We start from the raw sequence: 14,173 nt of genomic DNA, 5'->3' as shown, positions 1-14,173 counted from the left end.
ATCCGCCTCCCGCCTCCCTCCTCCCTCCTCCCGCCTCCCTCCTCCCTACCTATGAAACGTCTCCCCCCTTGATCACGCTCGACTCCGCAGAGCACATTGAGACTGTTTCGCTCCGACCATGTGCGCCCCCCGGGACAGAGGAATGACCCCATCGTCCACAAATGAGGCGTGACGATCAAAAGTCGCAGGACAAGAGAAACGCATATCCGCGACGGGAAAGAATGAGCCCTTATTATTTATTATTTCTCACCCGACGTCCTGCGTTGACGGCACATGAGGCAGAAAGGGGGGCCACGGCTTGGGGACAGTCAACCACAGGGCTGAGGGAGATCTTCTCTTTCAGAACGCTCGTGTACATTCCCCTCTGTAAACACGATCTAGCGGCACACCGCGTTTAAGAATAGAGAGTCCTCTCTTTTAACCTGTTTAGAGAAGCAGCGGGGCGGGGTCACCGCACCGGGACAATCCAGTTTCCCACAAGGCGACGGAGACTCGCGAGCGCCGCACATACCGAGAGCAACGACGGTGAAAATCTCGAGGTGGTTTACAGGACACAAGTTTATTTTCACCAAATCTGACGACTTCACTTCAACCGACACGGTAAAAACAGACTGGGCTCTTTGGCCGCCGGTCGAAAACCCGCAAAAAACTTGGGCCTGAAAACCTGCGGTGGACGAATGGTCCTGTTGACTTTGCTCCTTTTGATCACACAGTTCCCCGATTCAAAAAACAACTTCACGCTATTCACCATCGAGCCCAGAGTCCTGACACCCGCTCGTTTGAAGAGACGTCAAACAATTTGGGAAAACTTCGGCCTCTCGCGCGAATGAACGTCGTGTCGTGTTCGGGATCCGCCACCAGAGGTCGCAAGAGTCCTCTGAGGGGGTTCGTCCGACAAGACACAAAACCTCCATCTACATCCTGCGATACAGGATGCACTTTGATTAATCTAATCTTTGACCCCTCGTTTTCTTTGTGAATCGTTAGAGTTATTAATTATAGGCAGACGTTACTTCACTTTAAGGATTATGAAAAGCCATAAAATGTTGGGAACCGCCGTCCACCATCATTTTTGGCATTTGTCACTGACCCGGGAATCTGATTGAAGTCATAACCTTGACACGCGGGTCGAGAATATCGTATCTTCACGCCGTAAAAGGTCTCAGTCTTGTACATTATTGACGAGAGGCAGGTTTCAAAGAAACGCCAGCGACGACGCAGAAGCGGGAGACACGCGAGTGGCGGCGCGTCGTACACCCGAGGCGTGAAGCTCCGGGAAGACTCCGCGAGCCCCGCGGACAAGCACGCCAAGCGCCACAACTGTAATATGCCGACCGAGTGTGGTCAAAACGAGCCGGCGGGAGCGGCCGTGAGCGCCAAGCAAAAGAGAACGCAGAAAAAGAAAATAACAGAAGTTGTGGCGCCGCAGCCACAAAATAAATGGGAGAAGACAAACACGGACGGGGGGAGGAGATAAACTGCTAACTTCATTGGGGCGCCGCTCGGAAAAAAGAAACCCTGGCAGAAACAGTAGTCAGAGAGTCGTCCCCCCCCCCCCCCGGTGATCTTATTTGACAGTAACATAATCAACATAATCCAAATGAAAGTTTGACTGCGGCTGACATTCAACGTTTCCCCCTGCACTCGAGGCAGGGGTTGGAACTTGTGGTCAAAGTTACACGCGTGTGTGTGTGTGTGTGTGTGTGTGTGTGTGTGTGTGTGCGTTTGCCTGCACGCATCTCTGCATGAGCGAATGTTTATCCAACTTTTATGGCGATTGTCTCACAAAAAGGGACGGACGGACGGACGCCGTGAGAAAACCCCACCGGCGCTCCGCGGCGCGACCACCTACAAGGAGGACACCCCCCCCCCCCCAACCCCCACCCCCACGGACAGATGCGTCACCTCCCCGGCGACCATTTCGAAACGGCGTGTCGAGGCCCCCCCCCCCCCCCGATTACGGCATGAATTACAACCCCTGTTACGGCGACGACTTTTTACAGTGCACGAGGACGCAGTTGGTTCTGCTCCGCTCCCACCGTCCGTGCTCTTGTGGACAAACTCTTGGGCCTCGTGCGGAGCGCGGAGGTTTTAATACTCGCGTGTGCGATTCAAATACCGACGGCACCCGTCAGTGTTTCGGGGGTTTATTAATAATCTCACCCACAAAAAGTCAACACGACCTTCTCCTCCCTGCCTCGTTGACCTGCCCTTGGCCCTTACAAGGTTTTCTATTTCAGATACTCTCCTTTTGCCACTCAATCGCCTCCAACAAAGCTCGACGCCTCGATCGCGTTTTCCCCAGGAGGAAGGCGAGAGGAGTGGAGTCGCACGAGAGGCAGGGAGACGTCCGAGTGCGTGTTCCCGACGGGATTCATGAGTCAGGCTCAATCGACAGACAACAAACAGCTTCGCGGAGAGACACAAGGACACCGGCACGGACGAGGAGAGGAGGATGGACATGACGGAGATCCAAGGTCTCCGCGGCAACAGAGTTCAACACTAATTTCTGTATCTGCCTCAGCCATCTGCATTCCCCGACTGTGATGTGCAGAAATCTCTGCCCTCACCTCTTCCTCCCCGTGATTCCATCGCTACCAGGCCTGCATGTGTCTGGCACTTCCAGGACCCTCCTAAAAAGTCCCCCCCCCCCCCCAACTCCTCTTCCTTCATTCCCACAACTCCCAATAACACTGACATGTCCAGCGCACCCTCCCGAAAAAAAACTTTTTTTAGCTTTTCTTTCTTCAATCTCTCACTCACACTCACACACACACACACACACACACACACACACACACACACACACACACACACACACACACACACACACACACACACACACACACACACACACACACACACACACACACACACACACACACACACACACACACACACACACACACACACACACACGGCTCTGCCGTAGATCCCCGGCCTGTTGAGGAGAGAGGGGGAGGAAAGGCCGGCTGACAGGGGGCATCCACACACACACACACACACACACACACACACACTCACTCCTAAATCTGCCAGAGCGCAGACGCTTGGCACAGACCAAAAAAAAAATAACAAAAAAAAAAGTTTCGCCGGGGCCCCCGGGGGCCGCGCAGCACTTTATCTGCACATGCAAAAACAAAGGAAGGCCCGTCGAAACGCTCCGACCGTGTTTACTTTCAAACGCAGAACAATGCCTTGGAGAGGAGGGGGCGAGGACTGATGTGGCACTGTGGCCCCCCCCCCCCCCCCCACGAAAGAGAAAAGAAAAGCACTTCATTCTCAGGGTTTAAGAAAACATTTCGGAGCAGACCGGTCTACAGGGGCTGGAGGAGGAGGAGGAGGAGGAGGAGGAGGAGGAGTAGGAGGAGGAGGAGGAGGAGGAGGAGGAGTAGGAGGAGGATGAGGATGAGGAGGATGAGGAGTAGGAGGAGGATGAGGAGGAGGAGGAGGATGAGGAGGATGAGGAGTAGGAGGAGGAGGATGAGGATGAGGAGTAGGAGGATGAGGATGAGGATGAGGAGTAGGAGGATGAGAAGCAGGAGGAGGATGAGTTGGAGGATGAGGGGGAGGAGGAGGAGGAGGAGGAGGAGGAGGAGGAGGAGGAGGAAGAGGAGTAGGAGGAGGAGGAGGAGGATGAGGATGAGGAGTAGGAGGAGGAGTAGGAGGAGGATGAGGAGGAGGAGGAGGATGAGGAGGATGAGGAGTAGGAGGAGGAGGATGAGGATGAGGAGTAGGAGGATGAGGATGAGGATGAGGAGGAGGATGAGGATGAGGAGTAGGAGGATGAGGATGAGGGGGAGGAGGAGGAGGAGGAGGAGGAGGAGGAGGAGGAGGAGGAGAAGGAGGAGGAGGAGGAAGAGGAGTAGGAGGAGGAGGAGGAGGATGAGGAGTAGGAGGAGGATGATGAGGAGGAGGAGTAGGAGGAGGATGAGGAGTAGGAGGAGGATGAGGATGAGGAGTAGGAGGAGGAGTAGGAGGAGGATGAGGATGAGGATGAGGAGGAGGATGAGGAGGAGGATGAGGAGGAGGAGGATGAGGAGTAGGAGGAGTAGGAGGATGAGGATGAGGAGGAGGAGGAGGATGAGAAGCAGGATGAGGAGGAGGATGAGGGGGAGGAGGAGGAGGAGGAGGAGGAGGAGGATGAGGGGGAGGATGAGGGGGAGGATGAGGGGGAGGAGGAGGAGGAGGAGGAGGATGAGAAGGAGGAGGAGGATGAGGGGGAGGAGGAGGAGGATGAGGAGGAGGATGAGAAGGAGGAGGAGGATGAGGATGAGGAGGAGGATGAGGAGGAGGATGAGGAGGAAGAGGAGGAGGAGGAGGAGGAGGATGAGGAGGAGGATGAGGGGGAGGAGGAGGAGGCACAGCGAGACGAGAAGCAGAGACAGTTGAGGTGACGGGGAGATCTTCATGATGTCTTCATCATTCTGGTGTAGAGGTGTTGTGTTTCCTATTTTCTTTCGGGGGGGAAATAAAAAAACCTATTCTTTTAGCGACTCACGTCACAAATCGCGAATGCAAACAGAGCTGATTAGATTGGGAACAAACACACTCGCGTAACACGGTTGCTTTTTGGCCAGAAGTCTTAAACTGGGTTGTTTAGCAACTCCTTTTGTTTTTTGGACGACCGTGCGATCGTTGGGAAGCTGCCGAGCCTTCGATGACTTTTCACTTACCAGGAAACGGGTTGTCTTGTGCAGCACGTGCGTCTGCTGCGGGTCCAGGGCTGAGAACAACAGAAGCTGCTGCGCGGCCACAGGGCTCCTGTTGGAACTTCCCCTTTTCAGACCTGTCCGTCACGTAACATTCATTCAGGGGAAAATATTGAATATTTGCAAACTACAAAATATTCGATTATGCCATTTACATGGTCTGAAGTCCAAGAAAAAAAATTGGCTTGAGGTTATTCACCACCAGAGCTGCAACAGTTAATCGATTAATCGATTGGTAATCGAATATTTAATTCATCTCCAACTATTTTGATAATCCATTAATCGGTTCAAGTAGTTTCTATGAAAAAGAAAAGTCAAAATTCTCTGATTCCAGCTTCTAAAATGTGACTATTTCCTGGTTTCTTTGCGCCTCTGTGACAGTGAACTGAACATCTTTTTGATGTGTGGACGAAACGAAGCTTCATCTCGGGGGTTTTGGGAAAACACCATCGACATTTTCCACCACTTTACAGAGCAAACAACGAATCCATTCCTCGGGAAAAATGATCGGCAGATTAATCGATAATGAAAATGAGCGTTAGTTGCAGCCCTGTTCACCACTTTCTAACAATCTGTAGACTTAACTATGTAACGGATAAAGAGAAAATAGTCCGGCTTCAGATTGACCTTTGCCCTTTGCTCTTTTACTTCTTCGCTAACATCGAGATTCAAATCGAGATGCGGCCTGTTGAACATCAGCGTAGGAAACTCTCCATAAGATTAAAGGGACAAAATCATTTTCATGCCCAGTCCCATTGAGCAGAAGCGACTCCTCCTCACTTCCCTCCAATAGAGGAAAACTGCAGGCATGTTACAACTGTCGCCCACGCGCAGGTGTTCCGTCTCCGCCAGTCGCCGCGGAAACACCTCCTGTCACGTCACTGATCAGAGCTGCGGCCGAACCGACACTTCTACGGGATGTGATGAATCCAAACTTTGAAGGGAAATCGAATGAAACATCCGACGGAAAAAGAGAAAAAAAAACTACGCACGGAGTCTGGAATTCACAAACAAAGAGCACGAAGCTGCTGCAGAGAGACTCCAAGCGGTCACCGGCAGGAAGAAACACAGAAGGATTTCTGGGTGACCGCGTCATATGAACCACATTTAAACTGCGGCAATGAAGCTTCTTGGGTTAAACAATCAAATATGAGTCGCTGCACAACGTGCGCATATACAGTCGTGCAGTTATCAATCATGATGAGCGATCCAAACGTCTCTAAGATGCCAAAGGAGGTCAGGAAATAAACCTACAAACCCCCCCCCCCCCGAGTTGTTGAAGATCACGGTCATCGATAAAACTTGTCCAGCCGAATTCTCTTTGTCCGAGTGTTTCCACAACATCACACATGGTGCATAGCAGGGAGAGAGAGAGGGGTGGGGGGGTCGGGGGGGGAGACCAGCCTTCCCCTTATGCATCCAATCAATGGAGAGAATGGGGAAATGGAGAATGCAAAAGGGTCACAACCCCAGGGATGGAAATAATCCCCCAGTTGCTACCGGGTATATGGCGTATAAACACTGAGCTGGAAAAACATTAGTCTAAGTCCGAGAGGTTTACACTATATCGTAGCGCGGTGAGGCTTTGAGGTTCCCTTTAACGGAGAGGGAGAGACACCAACACCCCCCCGTGTCTTCTCCCCCCACTTGCATTTCCGACAAAACACCAGGCCGGTTATTTCCAAAATGCAGGAAGGGTCGTTTGGATTCCGTCTTGAGCTGTCGCGATCTCATGCGTCTCAACGCGGACGGATCGACCAATCGGCCAGGTGGACTGGTAGAACCATCTCTTCACGGAAAAAGGAGGGGGGGGGGGGGGGGGCGGAGTTCAGGCCTCGCATGAAACCAATCTGGGGTTTGAAGTTGTGGAAACGCGGCACTGTATTCTCTCATTAGCCCCCGACAGCGGCGTCTGCAGGAAAGCAGATTGCCATCTTCGCCGCAAGGCAAAAAAAGAAAAGAAAAGCAAAGCGAAGAGGGAACATTTGATATTCCCATTTGCCCCCCCCCCCCCCCCCCCCCCCCGCCCCCCGGCAAAACCTTTGAGTTGACTTAGCTAACGCGATTTGGCCGAGTTATCCTTGATTTTCAATAACAATGCGAGTTCGTCTGCCGTGTCGGGTTAGGGTTGTAATATTTGCAGCGGTTGAAAAAAAAAAGAAAAGAAAGAAGAGGCATCAATAAGGAAACTGTCAAACGCATTCCACTCATCTGAAGACTCAAAAATACTTTTTTCTGAAGAGGAGAAGAAGGTCACACCTTTTGTTTTTGCTCTTTAAAAAAAAAACCCAAGCCCAATTCATAGTTTGAAGTGTGTGTGTCACCGAGCCTGTGATAACACGGCATTTCCAGTCCTGGTTAAAATTTCCCAAAACACATATATAGGATCACATTTGTTTTTCATTTGACCGCTGGTTAAGCCTCAGCCTCAGCTTTTCTGAGCTCAGAAACACTTCGGAGAATCTAAGTCCATCTTTTTTTTTCCCTTCTTCAGGAAAGGCTTAAAAAGAAGAAGAAGAAGAAAAAAAAAAGGTGCATCTCATGAATGCAAACTCAACGGGGCGGCTTAGGTTTCACTCCCTCTGCCCACAGCGTCTTTCCACAGGGTCTTAAGAGGTCACCCCAATTTTAATGGTCACTTATTGCCTGTGGAGCAGTTCCTGGTGGTATGACGGAGGCACCCCGAGACCACCCTCGTGCCAAAACAGCCCCCAGGCTCAGGGGCTCAAAGTAATAACGGCAGCGACGGCGCATGGCTGCACTGGAAGACCATATGAATTACTCTCTTTCTTACTCGAGCCACTGAGGAGGCCGTCGCGAGGCTTTGAACCTGAAACGGCAGCCTGTGAATGATTCATGTCTACAGTGGGGAAATTAAAACGTGGTCTTTTTTGGGGGGGGGGGGGGAAACGTGTGCGGTTCATATGCGCCGATAAGAACATTTCTGCAGGACGAGCTCGCCGCCGAAGACACGCAAAGCTCATTCAGCCCCCCCCCTCACTTTCCCCGGGCCGCTCCGATATTAAGAGGAGGCACAGTCTCAAGATGGATTGCTACGGCCTCGCATGTCTCCGGACACGGGAACAATAAAGCTATCGTGCCAGAGAACAAGGCCTTCTAACTGGCGTCCAAGAAAAATGACGATTTAAAATAATGCAGAGCTGCGCGTAAAAAGAGAAGGAAGGAATTTAATTAATGAGCAGACGAATGCAATAGGTGGCTTTGTTTTTCTGTCTAACTTGGGACCCCCCCCCCCCCCCCCCCCCCCCCCCCCCCCCCCCCCCCCCCCCCCCCCCCACAGTTCAGACCTTGATCTCATTACACTTATTCTATCCAAATGTCTCCTGCAAAAAATGCCAGTGGGTGAGTTCATGCCCCCGCCCTTTGCCAAACAGATGAAACACACCAGCAGAGCATAACGCGAGGTCGGCCCTCCGCCAGGACCTGTGGAGAAGGAACGAAACAGTCAGCAGCGGGCGGACTCACCTCGGCACGCTGTGTTCTGGGCTGGCTGGCGTCCGTCTCGATGGCGTACACATCCACCAGGTAGAGGTCGGAGCCTTTCTCCCGGTCCAGCTCCGCGGCCGTCTGTATCACTCCAGTGTTGCGGCCGATGGTGAAAAGGCGCCCCACGGCTTTCCCGCCGCTGCGCACCGCCACGATGAAATACTCCACTTTGGTCGCAGAGCCCCGCGGGCTGGAGGCGTCGAGCGAGATGACGTTGGTGCCCGGCGGCTGGCCCTCTTTGAGGATGGTGATGTATTTGGGCTGCGAGAAGACGGGCCCATCCATCCCTTGCAGGATGATGGCCATCTCAGTTCTGGAGGTCTTGCGGTCCGTGCCGTGGTCAGTGGCCGACACCGTGAGGGTGTACACGAGGCGGGACGGCACCAGCTGGGAGGCCAGGCGAATATCCCCGCTGTACCTGTCCATGATGAACGTGTCCGAGTCCCCTTCCACGAGCTCGTACTCCACTTCCCCGTTCGCCCCCTCGTCGGGGTCAAAGGCCACCACTGTTGTCAGGATGGAGCCGATGACTATGTTGGGCTCAGCCACGAGGGCGTTCTGCGACACAAACGAGGGGACGTTGTCGTTCAGATCCGTGACCCATATGGTGACATTTTTCAGGGCGTAGCGGCGGAATTCAGCCGGAACCGCCTGGTCCGTGGCTTTGACCGTCAGCTCGAACAGGTTGGAGAATTCCCTGTCGATTTCCTTGTTGGTATATATGAGCCCGGTGCCGGGGTCGATGTTGAAGAAGCTTCCCCGGGGAATCTGCTGAATGATGGAGTACTCCAGCAGCCCGTTGATGTCCGCGTCCGTGTCGTGTGCCGTAATCGTCATGACCGAGGCCGAGATGGGCAGATTCTCCGGGATGGATTTGAAAATGTCACCCGGGGTGAATATGGGGGGGTTGTCGTTAAAGTCCCTGACGTGAATCACCACAGGGATGGACGAAGAGCGCGGCGGTCTGCCATTGTCCTTCGCGGTGATGTTGAGCTTGTAAAATGACTGCGTTTCATAGTCCAGCCTTTTCACCAGAAAGATGCTGCCGGTGTTGGGGCTGATGCTGAACGTGCCGTGGTTGTTTGTGGCCGTGATGGTGTACGTTATATCGGCGTTTTGACCCGAATCTGCATCGGTGGCGGTCACAGACGCCACCAGCTCTCCTATCCTCATGTTCTCCAAGACGTCCACAGACAGAGAGGACTTGGGGAAGGAGGGGGAGTTGTCGTTCTCGTCCAGGATGCTGATGCTCAGCATGCAGGAGGAGGAGAGGGGCACGGCTCCGGCATCAACAGCTAGGATTTTCAAAGAATAGGAAAATGTAGATTCATAGTCCAGCTTTCCGACCAACGTAACCTGTCCAGAGCTGCTGTCGATAGAGAACTGTCCCTCCTCGTTGCCCTCGGTGACCTGATAGCGCACCAGCCCGTTTCTGTTCTCATCCACATCGGAGGCGGAGACTCGGAGCAACTGTGTCATGTTCTGAGCCGACTCGGAGACGGAGGCCTGGTAAATGTCTTTGGTGAACTTGGGCGGGTTGTCGTTGATGTCTTGGACGTAAACCTGCACTTTGGCCTGGTCTCTGAGGGGCTTGGGGAGACCCTGGTCAGACGAGACGACCACGAAGCTGAACACGGCGGCGCCTCTTTGTCTCATGAGCGACTCGCGGTCCAACTGCAGCGTGCTGGTCAACTCCCCCGTGATGGCGTTCAGCTCAAAGTTGGGCTGCGCAGTCTCAAACGTGTATCTGACCTCGCTGTTGGGGCCAAAGTCCTTATCCTCAGCGAACACCCGCCCCACCAGCGACCCCCTCTCCTGCTCTTCCTCAAAGTGAAACACATAATTGGTGCTGTTGAAAAGCGGCCGGTTGTCGTTCACGTCGTCTAGAATCACACTGACGTTGACGCTGGCGCTCAGCGGTTCCACGGCTCTGTCTTTGGCCACGACCACCAAGTTGTATCTGTCCTGTAGCTCCCTGTCCAGCTCTGCCTTGATGTACAACTGTCCGTCGGGAAAAATGCCAAAAACGTCGCCCGTGTTGCCGCCGGTGATGTCGTACATGATCTCCCCGTTGAGGCCGGAGTCTTTGTCGGTGGCCTCCACTTTGAAGAAGCGGCTGTTGACGGGCTCCGCCTCCAGGATGATGACCTCGTACGAGAGCTGGTCGAACACCGGCGAGTTGTCGTTCACGTCGTAGACGCTGACGATGAGGACGAGGCCCGAGGTGTGCTGCGGCACCCCCGTGTCCGACGCAGTGACCTCCACCTCGTAGGAGCTGGTGGTGACCTCCAGGGGCCCCGTCAGTGTGATGAGGCCGCGCTTCTCATGAATATGAAACAGGCTCTTGGGGTTTTGTCTGAGGCTGTAGACCACCATGCCATTCATGCCCTCGTCGGGGTCTTCAGCTCTGGCCTGGAATATGACGTGACCCGTGCCCCAGTTCTCCACCGCGCTCACGTGCTCCACGGCGTGAATGAAACGAGGAGCATTGTCATTTAAATCCTTCACGGTGATGTTCACAAACGCCTCGCCTGTGATCTCCCCGGCTCTGGCCACAACCTTCAGCTGATAGAACCCCTGCTCCTCTCTGTCTATCTGGCTCGACGCTGTGATCTGGCCCGCGCCGTTCACAGAGAACAGCCCCCTCTGGTCCCCCGACGTGATCAGATAGGAGATATTTGTGTTCAGATCCACAGTGGTGGCCGACACTGTCCCTATAACCGTCCCGATGGCCACATTCTCAAACATGACAAAGCTGTAGACCGTCTGGCTGAAGACTGGCGGGTTGTCCTGCGTGTCTATGACGGTCACGGTCACGATGGCCTGCGTGTGCGAGCGCAGGCCGCTGCCATCCGCTGCCGTCACCTGCAGCTGGTAGGCGGTTTTCTCCTCTCTATCCAGGGGCACTAGAGTGGTGATTTTCCCCGTGTTGCTATTAATGCGGAATTTGGAAGCGTCCCCGGCCGTAATTATATACTTGACTGTGCCATTTCGACCCAAATCGGGATCTGTGGCCGAAACGGTGGTTACATAAGAGCCCGAGGGCTCGTTCTCTTTCACATTGGCAAAGTACTGCACCGGGTAGAAGACTGGCCTATTGTCATTGATATCCCTCAGGGTGATGTTGACTTTTCCGACAGAGTGCAAAGGGGGGCTGCCTGCGTCTGCTGCCCGGACGTGGAGCAAGTAGGAGGCCTGATCCTCCCTGTCCAGCTCGGCGGCTGTGCTTAATCGCCCCGACGCGGCGTCCAGGCGAAACAGCTCCTGGACGCCGGCCGCGGTCTCCGCGTCGAACGAGAACCGGACGGTGCCGTTGGCCCCCAGGTCGTCATCGGAGGCGGACAGCAGCGCCAGCTCCGTGCCGGCGGGAGCGTGCTCCACCAGGGAAACGTGATACGTGCCCTGCGCGAACGTGGGCACTTGGTCGTTCACGTCCGTGACGTTGATGATCAGTCTCGTGTAGGAGATCTTGGGCTGCAGCCCCTGGTCTTTGGCACTAATGTTGAGCACAATTTCAGATGCTATTTCCCGATCCAGCAGAGCTGCGCTGGTAACCAGACCGCTGTTCTCACTGATGGAGAACCAGCCCAAAGCGTTTCCAGACACCAGGGAGTAGCGCAGGTTGGCGTTCTGCCCGGAGTCGCCATCTGTTGCCGAGACCCCTCTGATGTAGCTGCCTTTCGGTACGTCCTCGCTGATATCCACTCTGTACAGCGTTTCCTGGAATATGGGTGGGTGATCATTGATGTCGTTCACAAAGATCACCAGGCTGGCGAAGGAGGAGCGGGCCACGGGCCGGCCATTGTCCGACACCGACACGGTCAGGTTGTACGAGGAAATCCTCTCCCTGTCCAGGACGCTGGCCACTTTGATCAGACTCAAGTTGGGCACCGAGGACGTGTGCACCTCAAAGTGCCTCTGCTCGTTGCCTCCCAGGATCGACACGGATATGTTGCCATTAGCTGTGGGCGAGTCGGCGTCGGACACGGTGAGCAAGGCCACGACGGTGCCGATCTGTGCATTTTCATCCACTGAGGCGAACTTAGAAGTGGTTGGGAAGTACCTGAACTTCACCACCGGGTCATTGTCATTCACATCTATGAGTTTTATTGTGGCTTCTGTTCTGCCGGACAGGGAGGGCACCCCATTGTCTACGGCGTGTATGGTCAGAGAATACTCCCTCTTGCTCTCATAATCCAGCACATCTTTTATGGTGATAGTACCAACTTTGGGGTCAATCTGGAAAGGCGTCCCCTCATCTAAAAAGTACCTGACCTCAGCGTTGGCTCCCTCATCCTGGTCGGATGCCGTGATCTGGAGGACACTGGACCCGACCGCCGCGTCCTCGAACACACTGGCCTGGTACTGATCCTGCTCGAACGCAGGCGGGTTGTCGTTGATGTCCTGGATGGTGACGTTCACCTGCAGGTAGCCGAACTTCTTGGGGTCCCCTTTGTCCTCCACTTCCACCAGGAGCTGGTAGGAGGGCGTCACCTCCCTGTCCAGGCCCCCGGTGGAGACGAGGTGCAGGAACGCGCCCTCCCCGCTGGGGTTGACTGTGATATCCAGGCGGAACTTCCTCTGCTCGTTGCCCCCCACGATCCTGTACGTGGTGTGGTCGACGCCGTTGCTGCCGATGTCCGAATCCGTGGCGGTGTCCAGGATCACCTGCCTGCCGCTGCTCGCGTCCTCCTTGAAGGACACCACGATGGACGCGTCGGGGAACACCGGCGAGTTGTCGTTGATGTCCAGCACCACGATGCGCACCTCGGTGGGGTAGGTGGGCTGGCTGGACAGCACCACCACGTTGACCACGTCGCTCTGCAGCAGCTCCCTGTCGATCACCGCCGAGGTGCAGATGACCCCCGTGGTGCCGTTGATGGCGAAAAGTTTGTGGCCCTCGCTGAAGCGGTACGCGAAGCTGGGCCTGGTCTCTATCGTGCCCACGTAGGTGCCGACGGGCTGCTCCTCCGGCACCTGGAACTCCTGGCGCACTTGGCTGGAGGTGGCGCGCCGCGCCAGGCTCCACAGCAGCAGCAGCAGCAGCAGCAGAACCAAGTGGAACCGGCCCGTGGAACCCCTAGTGCCCGCGAGCGCCATGGTCAGCGAGCGCGTCGTGCACCGTTCTCAGACAGAGTCCATGCCGATGGTGCATGCAACGTCAGCGAGGTCGTGCGAGTCACTAAAGCATTGTGCAAAAAAAAACAAACAGAAAAGTGCAGAGAAAGAGTCAACCCAGTGGGGAACGCAGCAGCAGCAGCAGCTCTTTCTCTTTCTCCTCTCCACACTTCTCGTGTGCCAAAGAGTCTCCAGGAGCGTTATTCTCTCCTCCTGCGCGGCGCAGCGCAGCGCCCCGGTTCAATCCAACAATATCCTCTGGACGGAGAGAGAATGATTCCTGCAGCCCAGGAGAAGTTTTTTACCTCCAACTCCTCAAAAGAGCATTTCCAGGACGGAATCTGACAAAAAAAATCCCTTGAAAGGCAAAAAAAAGAAGTCGTCCCTCGCTCCCGGGAGATGCGTAAAACACCAAGAAAAAAAAAGTTTATCCAAAGTTAGAGCGCGCGCGGTCCGCGGTGTCCAAGCGTGTATTGCGGCGCGGCTGAGCCTTTACGCACCGTCCCGTGGAATAACGGTGCAGGCGCTCCAGTCATATTGTGCACAGGAGTCCCATGTAAGTTTAGGACAAAGCTGGAGTGCACAACTCCCTCCCATCGCCGATCCCATTGGATAGCGGCGCGCCTGCCCGCCCTTCCTCCCTCCCTCCCTCCCACAGCCTGCACCTCTCCCCTCCGTGGTGCAGCGCAGCCCGGTGCCGCCGCTTGCGGGAGAGGAGGTCAATCTGACGGGACAGGTAACGGACAAAGAGAGTTAAAAGAGTCTGCGGCAGCTCATGAGAGGAAAACAACTCCAACAGAGTTCACACAGGTAAAGGAAAAGAACCATGAGATACA

The 14,173-nt window shown here is 54.7% G+C and overlaps 1 protein-coding gene across 1 annotated transcript in view; it reads right to left on the bottom strand.

The window, feature by feature from the left end:
• LOC118319371 (protocadherin Fat 4) overlaps positions 1–13,848 on the bottom strand; it is a 106,050-nt gene extending 92,202 nt beyond the window's left edge. The window contains exon 1 of the mRNA XM_035649729.2: positions 8,199–13,848. Within this exon, the coding sequence (XP_035505622.2) occupies positions 8,199–13,319 (5,121 nt within the window). The 5' untranslated portion in view covers positions 13,320–13,848. The remainder of the gene's footprint in view (positions 1–8,198) is intronic.
• Positions 13,849–14,173: the final 325 nt, after the last annotated feature.

This window comes from Scophthalmus maximus, chromosome 9 (assembly GCF_022379125.1).
Source record: "Scophthalmus maximus strain ysfricsl-2021 chromosome 9, ASM2237912v1, whole genome shotgun sequence".
NCBI lineage: Eukaryota > Metazoa > Chordata > Actinopteri > Pleuronectiformes > Scophthalmidae > Scophthalmus > Scophthalmus maximus.
The sequence above is the reverse complement of the archived record's forward strand: the minus strand, read 5'-3'. Positions and strand labels throughout refer to the sequence as shown.